The 15,016-nt window shown below is 41.2% G+C and overlaps 1 protein-coding gene across 3 annotated transcripts in view; it reads left to right on the top strand.

The window, feature by feature from the left end:
- fgd6 (FYVE, RhoGEF and PH domain containing 6) overlaps positions 1-15,016 on the top strand; it is a 108,545-nt gene that overhangs the window by 52,938 nt on the left and 40,591 nt on the right. For all 3 annotated transcript variants that reach the window (XM_068004637.1, XM_068004639.1, XM_068004640.1), the window contains 6 exons: positions 1,653-1,804; positions 3,859-4,015; positions 4,221-4,308; positions 12,775-12,825; positions 12,917-12,975; positions 13,083-13,154. In XM_068004637.1, the coding sequence (XP_067860738.1) occupies positions 1,653-1,804; positions 3,859-4,015; positions 4,221-4,308; positions 12,775-12,825; positions 12,917-12,975; positions 13,083-13,154 (579 nt within the window). The remainder of the gene's footprint in view (positions 1-1,652; positions 1,805-3,858; positions 4,016-4,220; positions 4,309-12,774; positions 12,826-12,916; positions 12,976-13,082; positions 13,155-15,016) is intronic.

Here is a 15,016-nt window from a genome sequence, read left to right on the forward strand (position 1 = left end):
GTGTTAATTAGTACAAAAGTCCTGCATGTTTAAATGTTCTGTATTCTATAATTTACCTGAATATTTTAAGATTCATAGTACAATATAGAAATGATAGTGTCTTTGAAGTTGAAGGAAAAGTTTGTTTTCCTTTTTCAGTTTTATTGGTGTATTAGCACAGTCCACTTTTGCTGAAAATATAAATTTTACATACAAAATGAAGATTTGAGAATTAAAATTTTATTGGGGAGAAGCTAAGCAGTGATAGGAAAAAAAACTGAAAGAATCCAAAGCTATACTTATACACAATAATTTGATATCCTCATATATCTAATTACTACCATTTGAATACTAGAATTTATAGCCCCAATTTTGAATTTTGAGCAGTTACAGTTATATATTTTTAAGTCACAAACACATCCAGAAACTGAAGGGGAAATTTTCCTCTACCTATGTCTTGGGAATTGGTGTTCCACAGGCACCGGTCAAAGGAAAATGGGGCAGAGACCCACTATGTCAGGTCAATGCTCCACTGCATCGCACTAATATTTCCTTGGGGTTTCCCCCAGGACACAAATGGGTCTGTGCCTGTAGTAGGCTCAGGCCTACACTAGTATCTTAATAATAGAAGGGAGCGTGTTTTCTATTGGCTACATTGCCGCCCGTTCCAGCACAGGGGTGCTCATAGATACATGGCGTGTTGGCTTTTTCACAGAGCCCTTCCTTGGCATGGATCCTGGGGCAGACAGATGAAAATAATTATTTTTTGGTGCACTCCTAACAGCAGTGAGATCTTTGTGTTGTCAGCAAGAGTAGATTTCATCAGGCAGTTGGTTTTGAATTATCTCCAGCTGAATTTTTTTTAATCTCATCTAGTACACCAATTTTTGGAATTTAGCTTGTATACAAGGTAGTAAGTAACCTAATAATCCACCTTACATCATTATCCTGTTGCATCACAAAATTTAGATTTTCTTATTTGTTTGTGTCACCAACCCATTGATGGACCTGATTCCACAGTTACTATTGGCAGTATAGGTAAGCACCGTTTGAGTTAATGGGAGGGAGAACTTAGACTTAGCACTGTAGCACAAGATGATGCAAAACCGACAAAGTACTACATAGAAATACATGAAAATTACAACACGGAAACAAGCCATCCAGCTCAACTGGTCTGTGTCAGCGTTTACCCTCTGTGCAAGCATATAGTTCTAATCACATTTACCCACCCTGTTCCCATATCTCTTCAACCCTCTTCCCTTCATCTACCTATCTAATTTAATCTAGAATCTTGACATAGTTTCTGCCTCAACCACTAACCCTGGAAGTGAATTCCACAGCCTCAAAACTCTCTGTGCAAAGAAGTTTCTCCTCTCCTCTTCTACATCTCTTGCATTTAATCTTGTATTTATGGCCCCTTGTTCTTGATTGCTGAACAATTGGAAATGGTCTCCTATCTACTCTGTCCCATCCTTTCATAATTTTATATTGCCCTCTAACCTGCACTGTTCTCATACTAGGCAGGTTACGGTTGAAAATTCAATTTTAAGTTTTATATATTCCTTCAATTGGGTTGCAGTTTTGTAACTCCTATCTATAATTTTGTAATTAAACAGACTAATAAATCAAGAGATTTAAATGTTGAAGATAAATTTACGTATGGATTCTGACAGGATTTCCGGGACTCAGTGATCCAATCTACCAGACAGTATGGAAAGCAAGTGATTGAAGATAAGATCTTGAACCAGATCTTGTACTACCTGCCACAGCTATATGAACTAAACCGGGGCCTGCTGCGAGAACTTGAGGAGAGAATGGCTCACTGGTAATTAATCTTTCAGCATTACATTTGGCCTGATAAAATCTATTCCTTAAGCTGTATAGACTTTTGAATCTGATCTATAGTATCACAGGAATGAATTATGAGGAAAGTTGGAGTAACTTGGGCTTTTCAACCTTTGAGGAAGATCGCTCAAGGGGTACAAGTTCAAGCTAATGAAAAGAGCATTTAGCAAAGAGTGTTTGACCAAGGCTCGGAGGTCACCACTGTCCATGGTAACAATCATCCCCTCACAATTCAATCAGTTAGGTGAGAGATGAAGGCATTCTTATTTTCAGCAGTGAGAGATCCCATATTGGGGAACTATGTGTAAATCCCAGGCTCTATTGTCATTTGAACTCATTTATCCTTAACAGAAGTTTCACCTGTTCTCAGCTGGGTGACTGGATACAGCACCCCAAACAGCTTGCCTCCTGTAAGCCAACATGGAGCAGTCCACATGAGCCATGCAACTCTGGGGCATTCACACAGAGTGACCAATACATGGTACAAGCTTTCAAGTAGGTTAGTGGAGGCAAAACCCTGGATTGATTTAAGTTGGTCCCATCTCTAGTCCGAGAGCCGCATGTGTCCCTGAGCCTTGGAAATCCAGCCTTCGATTCCCAAACAACTCTGTCCTATTTGCACTTGCGTATATCTTATTTGCTAGTCTGTATTATTTGATTTTTGCGGGCCTGGAGTGCTGTTTTTAGCACTGTGTCCTACTGGTGGTTAAATCCTAAATCAAAGATCCATTAGTACCGGCAACTTTAGATGTATGCATAAAATGGGATAATTTATTTCACCTTTCTATGTGGCTCCCGAAGCTCCGTGAGGCCCACATAGACAAAAGTCTCATACACTTTTTAATAAAATGCTGCATAATGCATTGGGCTTTTTGTGTTAGGATTTTGTGTTCGGATAAGCATGGATAGTCGAATGGCCTTTCTTCTCTATCTATCTTGTGAAAATTTAAAAATGCTGGAAATGCACAGCAAGTCTATCAGCATCTGAAAAGAGAAAAAACAGATGAACATTTTGGGTGCAAGCCCTTTGTCAGAACTCACCTTAAATGCTGACCGGTGTGTTTTCTCTCCAGATATTGAGTGAATTTGCTGTAGAGTTCTTGCATTTTCTCTTTATTTTGCATTTCCAGCTTTTGCAGTTTTTCTTCACCTCAGTAACCTTAAAATTAAACCTTCAGTTAAATCCTGTTCTTATTCCACCTGATATACCAAAAAAGACTTCAAACTGCAGCATTACTGTATTGAGGAATTATGCAGTTATTTGAGTCATCTGTGTATGTTCTGTCATCGAAAGGAGTAGATTTTTTTTGCAGTATGGGAAGCTAGCACAGTTTTTTTTCATCTTACAAAAAGCCCTCCTCTAGTTCTGAGGAAGATATCCAGCGTGTGGACTGCTCCATGTTGGCCTACAGGAGGCGAGCTGTTTTGGGTGCTGTATCTAGGCACCCAGCTAAGAACAGGTGATACTTTTCTGTTGAGGATAAATGAGTTCAAATGACTGTGGAGCCTGGGATAGTTCCCCAGTATGGGATCTTGCACTCCTGAAAATAGAGCATGCCTTTCACTCTCACCTAACCAATTGAACCATGAGGGGATGATTGTTACCACGGACAGTGGTGACCTCCGAAACTCTGGCCAAGCAGCCAGTTTTCACGTATGATTAACGAGCCATACAACTTTGGGGTGTTCACAGCTGAGCTTGACCTTCTAATTATCTGGCACCTACAGACACACAATTATAGCTGGACAGCAAGAATGGGGTTCTTTGTCAGTCTTGAGTTATGTTGAGTATCTCCATTGCCACCCCAGCTGAGATTGGCTAGCTCAGTATAGACAAGAGATTGAACTTGGCATCTTTTTAGTTTGTATGATGCAGTGCTACATCACATGATGCATTTATCCACTGAACCATGGGGGAGTGGCTGCAGCGATCACTTTCCACATCCCAACTACAAGTCCAGCTGTCTATATTACTGATTTTGTCTTGCTTTTATTTCTGTTCCACATTATCAAAATAATTCTTTGTGTCTGTAGGGGTGAATATCAGAGAATAGCTGATATCTTCATGGAGAAGGGACCATACCTCAAGATGTATTCAACTTATATCAAAGAGTTTGACAAGAATGTTTGTTTGCTGGATGAACAGTGCAAGAAGAACCCCACCTTTGCTGCTGTAGTTAGAGAATTTGAGGTAATAAGCATTCTTTAAACCAAAGCGAACTTTAACATTTTGCTGCTATATGTCTTTATTTTCTTTGGGGTAGACATATCACGTGTGAAGACTTGTGTTGTCTCCAAAATACATTATATAAAATGCTCAGATGGTTTTACAGCTATCATTAACTGGTTTATGAATCTTCTTGTCTACAAAATTTCAGGTTTCTGTTTTCTTACAGATGAGCTCTCGCTGTGCAAACCTGGCACTCAAGCATTACTTGTTAAAGCCTGTCCAGAGGATTCCACAGTACAAGCTGCTTCTGACTGGTATTGTTAGCTCATTATTCCTGAAATGCCTGCATTAGTGATTAGACATTTAAAATATATTCCTGCTATTTGATGGAAGACGACTTTGTTAAAGCATACATTAGACATTCAAGTTTGTGTTTAATATATGGCATTGACATTGGTTACTGATAGGTGGCAGTTATTGTTTGTTTTGTTAGATAATGTTAAATAAGTTTATCTTTGTTCTAAAGAAAAGTATTTAAAAATGTTTTAAAAATACTTCATTATTTTGCCTTTTCTGTTTGTTTACAACATAATGCATGCAATTTAATTTGTTGTTGAGTTAAGCTTGCAAACTAGGCATAATTACGTATGCAACATTCCTTGTGGTATACCTTGTCAATCCAAAGTAATTTTGTGCACTAGAGTAGGCTGTGGTGTAAATCCAGGTATTGTATTTGCTGCATACCAAGGTAAGCAAATTTGTAGTTTGAAGTGTAGCCTTAGTTATTATCTGTAATTAACTTTTAATAAGAATCTCAGAATTTCCATATAGTAATGCATAGAAGCAATGATGAATAATGGAAATTTGAAAATAGATTTCATCTCCGTTTGAATTAATGAAATAGTCAGAAATTACACCTTTCACTTCATCTGCTTTACGTCAAACCGATGCACTGAATCCATTGAACAGCTTGGTATAAAGTGGCATCTTGCCTTAAAAAAAATATTGTTCATCGCCAAAAAAAATTTAGTATCTTCTCCTTTCATTCCTCCAAACATTCATGGAACATCTGCTACTAGCTCAAGAAAACATACAAGGGTAGAGCAGTAGTTTAAGCCCTTATAATTTGTTTTCCCCCTTCAGGGAAAGGGCCACAGTTTCATTGGCACCATACCAGATGGTCACCACTGAGATTGAGAACATACGATGTGGAGAACCACTGGCTAGAACCTTCACGGTTCATCAGCATGCTACATTTGTGAGGATGCCTGAAACCACACCTTAACTCTGTAAACGTTTGATAGATGAAGCTAATGAATGATACATATGATGCTCTGAATTGCTCCATGTCAAAACATTTTATGGTCCAATATGTGCCCTCATCAGTTCAGCTATGACAGCCAAAATTCCATTTCTAATGTCCAGAAGGATCCCACCAACCAGCCCTTCACTTGAAGCCTTTTTCTCTATTCAAATTTCTTTATCAGCCAATCCAGTTGCTTGGATTGAGAATAAACTGGTGAATGCTCACAGATGTGATCAATGAGGTAACACTTTATAATCACACAAGATTTTGGTGTTCCGTCAACACTTGTTTACAGGAACGGACCAAGTGAGACGTGCATGGGGAGCTTGATGCCAAACAGTTGCTAATTTGGATCACATACCTTTGGCATGTAAATTATCCCTTAGTCAACATAAATATGTATTGCATCACAGCCAAGTTCTATCAGTGCTAGAAGAGATTGAGCACAAATGGAGACTTGAGGAGGAGCATGGTTTGGTCCCCATCAAATCTGTAAAGCCAGGGAGAGGGTGAAAAAGACTTCAAGGTTGATCAGAAACCAGAGTGGGTGGCTATTGCAGTTTGCTGAATACTTGAGAATTCTGTCCAATAGTGGCATGTCGACAAGGATCTCAGAAAAGTGTGTAGAGTCTCACTCGAGATAAGATATTCTCCAATTGCAAAAATGTAGCCAAATATATTCAGTGCAACTGAGTACTGAATGACTGTCTAATGGAGCCTGGAACCAACATGGCACATAAATGACAGCTACTGAAATGTATGGCATTGGATACTTAATGCGAAGTGCACATAATTGAGATTGGCTATACAAATTTAATTGAAAATCAAGTATGGAGGTTGCTTGCAAGTTTGAAAAAGGTGGTGGTCACAAGGCTGGAAGAGGTCAGTGACTGAGATTACTGGCCTGGATAGTTAGATATATGAAACGGTGAATCATAAAAGCTAGTATTCTACTACGGTTTGTGGCTTCTTGTAAGTTTAATGTAAATACATGGGACTGTGTTTAAACATAAATATCTCAAGATTCAGTATCATCCTAAATGGCTTAAATTTCATTTGTGGTTTATGATGTCATTTGACCCCCTCGTGTTGCCGGAAGGTAACATATTTCTAAGTATCTATTATCTTGCAGACTTGCATCACAATCTCTATATGCAGGTTATGTGTTTGAATAACTGGTAACCTCAGCATGTTAAATACATGTATGAATTGCAAAGATTAGGTGCGATGCAACAAAATTATGAAAAATACTTTATCAGTAAGAAATGAAGCATACAAGAAGCATTCAGTGATTACTAACACAGTAAGTAGCAAAGTAATGTTCAAAACTCGGCGTTCTGTGACTTCAGTTTAATCTGCTGAAAGTATATGACATGTATCAGATCTTCTACTTGAAATGATACATAGCTATTTTAGCGATTGTCTCAAAATTATGTTCAGCAGTTCTCTGGTGCTGATTTTAGAGTTAAAAGAAAATAAAGAACATTAGTTGATTTAATAGTATAAAACAAACAATACCAAAACTCCCCCCTCATCCCAAATTGCTTTCATCAACGTGTATGTGTTGGGAGTTATAGTGGAACTTAACTAATGTGTTATTTTACAAAAGCCTAGAACTAAGGAAAAGAATGAAATGAGCAGCAAGCATATTATTTTTATTTTATTTACTTCTTGATTATGAAGAACTGGGGGACTTTCATTCCATGTAAAATTTGTTTGCATTGCTTTCAGCTAGGGATAGCATGATTGATGCAATCTGACTTACTTATCTAATTTTCTCTCACCTGGAGGGAAGGGAGGGAAAGGTAGTGCCTAGTTTCCACTCATCTCCCGAAACAGCTCCAGCTGACATCAGAGGCCCACCATCTGGGGAATCTTGTGGGCACATGCCACATCAGTAACCTGCTGTGTCAGTGGTTTGCTGAAACTATTCTCTGGAGTTGAGTTATATCTTCCAATGCTGCATTTATACTGCAGCTCTGGATCTCGATTCGGTAACTGCAGTCTGGATCTAGGCACGCATTGCCCCGTTTTGTACTGCCTGGCTGGCACTCTGATTTTCCTGCCCAGGAGAGATCACTGTACGTGCATGGTTACGAGGCGCACACAGCTCCTATCCAGCAGGTAAAATGTGGATGGTAGTTTCTGCATTGTCTAAACATTGAAATTAACTCCAGACAGGTCTAAAACATGTACGAGGTTCAGGATCCTCAGGCACTTTATAAATCCAGTTTGATGCTGTACTGGAATCAAATTCCATACCGTGTCAAACTGAAACAGTGACTATCCCTCCCCCCCCCTGCCGGCCCAGTTCTCCTGTTGCTCTGAGTCCAGTTGTGCCCAGGGTCCAGATTTGCACAACAGTCTTGGCATTGGTGCAAAGCTGATGGTGCTTTTCAGTGAGATTGAAGTTGTAGTGTAATTACACCCCAAGTTTTGTAATGATAGCACTTTGTGTATTTAAGACTTAGGAAAGTCTATTGAAATTAACCTAATTTTCTTACGTTAATTACACCTAATTAGTGTAATCTCGTAAGATTTTCCTACTAGCATAACAGTTATACCCTTCAAGTTTCGTAAAAGAACTTAGGGTTTTGAATTTATTTAAAATGATAACATTAATATTGCTTTTGCCACTTCCATTCCCTTCCTGTACTTTGCCCTGCTACACACAAAGGTAAATGTTCACATTGTAACATTCATAGCTCAATCCTTCTGTTGCTCCTGCCACAGCTGAAAATGAAAGTATCTTATACTGAAGTTAATGTGAAAGTGATTGTAATTGGGTAATGGACTGATCAGAATCAGCAGGCTGAACAATGAAAACTTAATTAATTTATGCTTAGAGCAAGACTTTGCATCGGTCAGGATTTCTATATAAGGGAAGTTTGGTATGTTGGAATTCTACGCTTGGATTAGATATTAAATTACTTGAAGCCAACTGTTCCTGCAGTGACACTGCCATCTTGTGATTATCTCCAAATGTTTAACTCCCTTAAAAGCATATTGCACCACATTTCACAATGTCCCTAACTATTGAGAGGTAAGGGAGGGCTGCTGGGGCCCTTGCAACCCAAGTGCAGGAAGAGCCAGTGCCTGAGGGAGGGGGGATTTGGGAGAAGGGGAAAATGTAAAATATTGCAACGTTACAATTTTAAGTTTTTTTTTTATTCGTTCACGGGATGTGGGCGTCGCTGGCAAGGCCGGCATTTATTGCCCATCCCTAATTGCCCTCGAGAAGGTGGTGGTGAGCTGCCTTCTTGAACCGCTGCAGTCCGTGTGGTGACGGTTCTCCCACAGTGCTGTTAGGAAGGGAGTTCCACGATTTTGACCCAGCGACAATGAAGGAACGGCGATATATTTCCAAGTCGGGATGGTGTGTGACTTGGAGGGGAACGTGCAGGTGGTGTTGTTCCCATGCGCCTGCTGCCCTTGTCCTTCTAGGTGGTAGAGGTCGCGGGTTTGGGAGGTGCTGTCGAAGAAGCCTTGGCGAGTTGTTGCAGTGCATCCTGTGGATGGTGCACACTGTAGCCACAGTGCGCCGGTGGTGAAGGGAGTGAATGTTTAGGGTGGTGGATGGGGTGCCAATCAAGCGGGCTGCTTTATCTTGGATGGTGTCGAGCTTCTTGAGTGTTGTTGGAGCTGCACTCATCCAGGCAGGTGGAGAGTATTCCATCACACTCTTGACTTGTGCCTTGTAGATGGTGGAAAGGCTTTGGGGAGTCAGGAGGTGAGTCACTCGCCGCAGAATACCCACCCTCTGACCTGCTCTTGTAGCCACAGTATTTATATGGCTGGTCCAGTTAAGTTTCTGGTCAATGGTGACCCCCAGGATGTTGATGGTGGGGGATTCAGCGATGGTAATGCCGTTGAATGTCAAGGGGAGGTGGTTAGACTCTCTCTTGTTGGAGATGGTCATTGCTTGGCACTTATCTGGCGCGAATGTTACTTGCCACATATGAGCCCAAGCCTGGATGTTGTCCAGGTCTTGCTGCATGCAGGCTCGGACTGCTTCATTATCTGAGGGGTTGCGAATGGAACTGAACACTGTGCAGTCATCAGCGAACATCCCCATTTCTGACCTTATGATGGAGGGAAGGTCATTGATGAAGCAGCTGAAGATGGTTGGGCTTAGGGCACTGCCCTGAGGAACTCCTGCAGCAATGCCCTGGGGCTGAGATGATTGGCCTCCAACAACCACTACCATCTTCCTTTGTGCTAGGTATGACTCCAGCCACTGGAGAGTTTTCCCCCTGATTCCCATTGACTTCAATTTTACTAGGGCTCCTTGGTGCCACACTCGGTCAAATGCTGCCTTGATGTCAAGGGCAGTCACTCTCACCTCACCTCTGGAATTCAGCTCTTTTGTCCATGTTTGGACCAAGGCTGTAATGAGGTCTGGAGCCGAGTGGTCCTGGCGGAACCCAAACTGAGCATCGGTGAGCAGGTTATTGGTGAGTAAGTGCCGCTTGATAGCACTGTCGACGACACCTTCCATCACTTTGCTGATGATTGAGAGTAGACTGATGGGACGGTAATTGGCCGGATTGGATTTGTCCTGCTTTTTGTGGACAGGACATACCTGGGCAATTTTTCACATTGTCGGGTGGATGCCAGTGTTGTAGCTGTACTGGAACAGTTTGGCTAGAGGGGCAGCTAGTTCTGGAGCACAAGTCTTCAGCACTACAGCTGGGATGTTGTCGGGGCCCATAGCCTTTGCTGTATCCAGTGCACTCAGCCGTTTCTTGATATCACGTGGAGTGAATCGAATTGGCCGAAGACTGGCTTCCGTGATGGTGGGGATATCGGGAGGAGGCGGAGATGGATTATCCACTCGGCACTTCTGGCTGAAGATGGTTGCAAACGCTTCAGCCTTGTCTTTTGCACTCACGTGCTGGACTCCGCCATCATTGAGAATGGGGATGTTTGCAGAGCCTCCTCCTCCCGTTAGTTGTTTAATTGTCCACCACCATTCACGACTGGATGTGGCAGGACTGCAGAGCTTTGATCTGATCCGTTGGTTGTGGAATTGCTTAGCTCTGTCTATAGCATGTTGCTTCCGCTGTTTAGCATGCATGTAGTCCTGAGTTGTAGCTTCACCAGGTTGGCACCTCATTTTTAGGTACGCCTGGTGCTGCTCCTGGCATGCTCTTCTACACTCCTCATTGAACCAGGGTTGATCCCCTGGCTTGTTGGTAATGGTAGAGTGAGGAATATGCCGGGCCATGAGATTACAGATTGTGCTGGAATACAATTCTGCTGCTGCTGATGGCCCACAGTGCCTCATGGATGCCCAGTTTTGAGCTGCTAGATCTGTTCTGAATCTATCCCATTTCGCACGGTGGTAGTGCCACACAACACGTTGGATGGTGTCCTCAGTGCGAAGACGGGATTTCATCTCCACGAGGACTGTGCGGTGGTCACTCCTACCAATACTGTCATGGACAGATGCATTTGCGACAGGTAGATTGGTGAGGACGAGGTCAAGTAAGTTTTTCCCTCGTGTTTAAATTTAACGGCAGGATTTATTTTGTATTCAATTTAAACACCTTTCCGACTTTCAGCAAATAATTATTAAAAAATTGGCACAATATTTTCTATACGCGCCTTCCCTCCTCCGAGGTCAAAAGCATTCAGTTCACAGTCCTTGGCCAAGCAAGTAGCTGGGCAGTCTGTTTCCAGATTTCTATCAGTGCCGTATACCTAGGAACAAGGAAATGCACAAGAGCAATTTATGGTGGCTAGCACTGCGAATTTTCCACCCACACCCCCCATTTGCTAATGAAGAAGTGTCTTGCCTCCACTTGATGGCATGGCAGAGACTATAAAGTCTCCATGTTGTGAATCATAGGCACTGTGTACAGAGGCACAAATAGGAAAATATTTGATACTTGGAGTATTCAAGCATTTTATGGCCTACAAAAACTGTATTCCAATCAATGGGAAGAACCATATGCCATTTATATGCAACTTGTTAAACAGTGAAATCGAACTATATGCCTACTACAAAGATGAGAGCAATAACATTGTAGAATTTTTTATTCATTCTCGGGATGTAGATGTCGCTGGCAAGGCTGGCATTTATTGCCCATCCCTAGCTACCCTGAGAAGGTGGTGGTGGGCCTTCTTCTTGAACCACTGTAATTCTTTGTAGCGGTTTGTTCCAACTGAGGGGCTTGTTTGGCCATTTCAGAGGGCAGTTAAGAGTCAACCACATTGGTGTGGGACTGGAGTCACATATAGACCAGACGGTAGTAAAGTAAAGAAGGCAGGTTTCCTTCCCTAAAAGACATTTCCTAGGTTATATTCCTCATTTAGTGTAATCTCAACCGAATATTTTAAAATAAATAATCCTGAAGAATGACAGGCTTGTAATCACTGAATGCAGTTTATTTTAAATCTGCAGTTGTTCCAGTTTCTACAGGGAGCTACCAGTAACTATCCATTGCTATGTAGCTTAGAGAACACAGCTGCTCTTAGTGAGTGGCCTTGAACTTACTAAGTTGTTTGAGCTTTGCTGAGCCTACTGAAGGAACCTCAAGGGCATCAATTAAGAACAAACCTGTTCTTCCACAGACAGTCTGTGTCATTTTTTCCCTCTTTCTGATAGTGTCTGCATAGGGTCCTTTTAATCTAACAATGAGTAAATTAAAAGCCCACCTGCATAGGGTCCTTTTAATCTAACAATGAGTAAATTAAAAGCCCACCTACGCTGATTCATTACTGCCATAATGAAAATGAACATGTAAAGACTCTGTTTCAGCAAAAAGCGAGCATACTGGACCATTTCTATTGAATTGGCATGAATAATATGAATTTATTCCATTGGTTTGTTGTAGAATATGTGTATGAAGGAAACAAGGTGCTAGGTAACAAACATGCACACTTGATAAGCTGTTAGAAATCTGTCTATATAGCAACATTACAGAGTGGGTTGGGAAATATATTCAACTCTGCAATTTTTCACTAAAATCAGAGTATAAGTTTAATGTTGTATTATTTAGATCACTTGTGAGGGTTTTTTTTAAAATTGAGACACATATAGAAAACTTTTATGATGACCTTCAAATTTAATTCCCCTCGGCAATCTTTCCCCCTTTCCCTTCTCACCTGAAGACACTTGCTTCTTGCTGGGATACAGCTCTAAGAGCTCTAAACTCCCTCTGGTACCTTGCTTAAATGGTCATCGTTCATGAGTGAGCCTTGACGGTGGATATGGGCAGGCTAGTTGACCACAGCTGTGTTTGATCCTGTTTTCATCCAACGTCCATCTGAAAGCACTTCCAGAAGGATTATTGGACAACAATTGGCGCAGACCAACAATTGAACCTGCGATCTTCCTGGTCTGTGTGGCTCAGCCACTCACTGGATAAACTTGCTCAGCCATTGGGGAACAAATTTACATTTTTAACTACAGGCAGTTAAAGGTATACTCTGACTTCAATTGTTTATAAACCATTTCTTTGTATTGCAGATTATGTAAAAAACCTGTCTAAAGACTGTGCTGATTACAAAGATACTCAAGGTATTAAATTATATCTTAAATAACTGTCTATGAAAAGTTGCTGATATTTTTGTCTTTCATATAGTAATACTATTTATCTTTATGATGTCAGCTGCCCTTGCCATTGTTGTAGAAGTAGCAAACCACGCCAATGACATAATGAAACAAGGGGTAAGTAAACAGGTTTAACCATCTACTGTATTGATGCATTGCTGTGTTTGCTTGGTGTGATCAGATACTGGCTGTGATCTTAAAGTTGTTTTTTTTCCTGCCTCTAGGATAACTTCCAGAAGCTGATGCAGATTCAGTATAGCCTAAATGGCCAACAAGAGATTGTGCAGCCTGGAAGGGTGATTATTGATGATTAGCAGATGAAACCTCTATTTACATATTTAAAGAGAATTGATGACCCCGATGTTTACGGGGAGGGAGTGTGTTTGCTGGGTTGGGAGGGGAGTCCTGGGAAGGCGGAGGTCCTGCCAAATTTAACGGCAGGATTTTATCATTTTTTAAAATTCCGTTTCCTGCCCATCAGTTGGCCAGATTTGCAGGCTGACCGGCTGCTGGGCGGGAAAGCCTGTGGTCGAAGGCTGCATTGCGCATTGGGCATGGTCCCTTGCAATTGGAAATGATCGCTAGGTATAAGGGGAGTCAGTAAAGATTGCGGGTTTAGAGTGGAGGGGGGTGGCCGATTGCGGCAGAAGGTTTGCTTGAGGGGCTGGGGGAAGCACACATGCTCCTCCTGGCTCACAAGCAGTGCTATAAAAAAGCACTTGCCTGCTTGGTCTGGCTATTTCCATCTCCATTTAACTGCCGGGTTTCCCAAGCCCGAGGAAACCCGACCGGCCAGCGTTAAATTTAAATCAGGCTCTCAATGGCACTGTGGGAACCTGATTTAAATATTATAATGACATGTCCCATCTCTCGAGAGCGGGACACAGACCCAGCACGCAACGCATAAAAATGGCGGCAGGCGCATACGTGGAGTCGCGTTACACGATTTTACATTTTTTAACCCCCTCTCCTGCCCGTCGTGGGGGGGGTGGTTGAAACTTCCCCCGATGGGTTCAGTATGATGCTGAGTGCAGACAAGAAGATGTATATTTCACTGAAACACTAATAGCTTAATTGCCATTCTAGCGCATTTTGCCAATTTGTATACAGAACTGCGTTAGCAAATTATTTTTCTCTCTTGTATAGACATCTAAACCCTGACTTTCCTTAATGATCTGGCAATTTTCATTCAGTGCTGTTGGCTCATACATTGTAAAACTGATAAATGCAGTAACTGCACCATTATAACGCTAATGTAACAGATTTTTTCCATTCTGGAGAAAAATCTATCTACTAAAAACTATGTCTGTGTTGAAACACAAAGTAGTTTGCTCTGGACTCTGAAGGTCTACATAGTTACAGGTTGGAAAGGAGTGGCTTCCCTGGTATAAACACCCAACACTGACCATATTCCCTGTTAGTTTTTGTTGGATAATACACCACTGTACATGGCCAACAAAATGCTTCCTTCACACTGCATTTTTAGATGGCGCTGAAAGATAGTGAGATAAAGGTTGGTCTATTGTAATATGAAATAAATACTCTGATGTAAACATTTTATATGCCCCTATTGCATGCCACTGGCACCCAGCCATCGTTGTCAGTGACACTGTGATTGGCTGGGAACAGGTGTCATTTAAGCCTCCTGTTTTTACAGCCACAGGGATGGAAACTCTGCCTTCCAAAAACACTCCCCCTTGTGGTCTGATTCAAGAACTGAACCTGCAAAGTTTAATTAACTTGAAAAATGCCTAAGCTTTTAATTTGTGATTTAGAGAATTTAATAGCTGAAACATCATTTGTAATAGTTTTATATATACATGAATAATTCTGATAGGAAGCTAAAGTAACTGCAAGCTGAAGAACATGCTTTTACCAAGTACATGTGGTACACTATGATCCAGCTGAATTAAACAATGTAAATATTGTCAGTCATGTCACAAACTGGACAGTCTTTGTTTATATTTGTGTTTATTTTCTTTCTTTTAGTATGAAACATATTGAGTGGAATTTGTAGGTTAAAACAAATGCTTTGAACAATGACCAAGAAAACAATGTACAAAAAATGTGATGAGCTTACTTGCAAGTCACAAAGCTCTTTAAATATTTACATTTTCTAGAAAAAAGGTCATGATCTGGTATGGCCTGTTTTCTGCTG

This window comes from Heptranchias perlo, chromosome 24 (assembly GCF_035084215.1).
Source record: "Heptranchias perlo isolate sHepPer1 chromosome 24, sHepPer1.hap1, whole genome shotgun sequence".
NCBI classification, from domain to species: Eukaryota; Metazoa; Chordata; class Chondrichthyes; order Hexanchiformes; family Hexanchidae; genus Heptranchias; species Heptranchias perlo.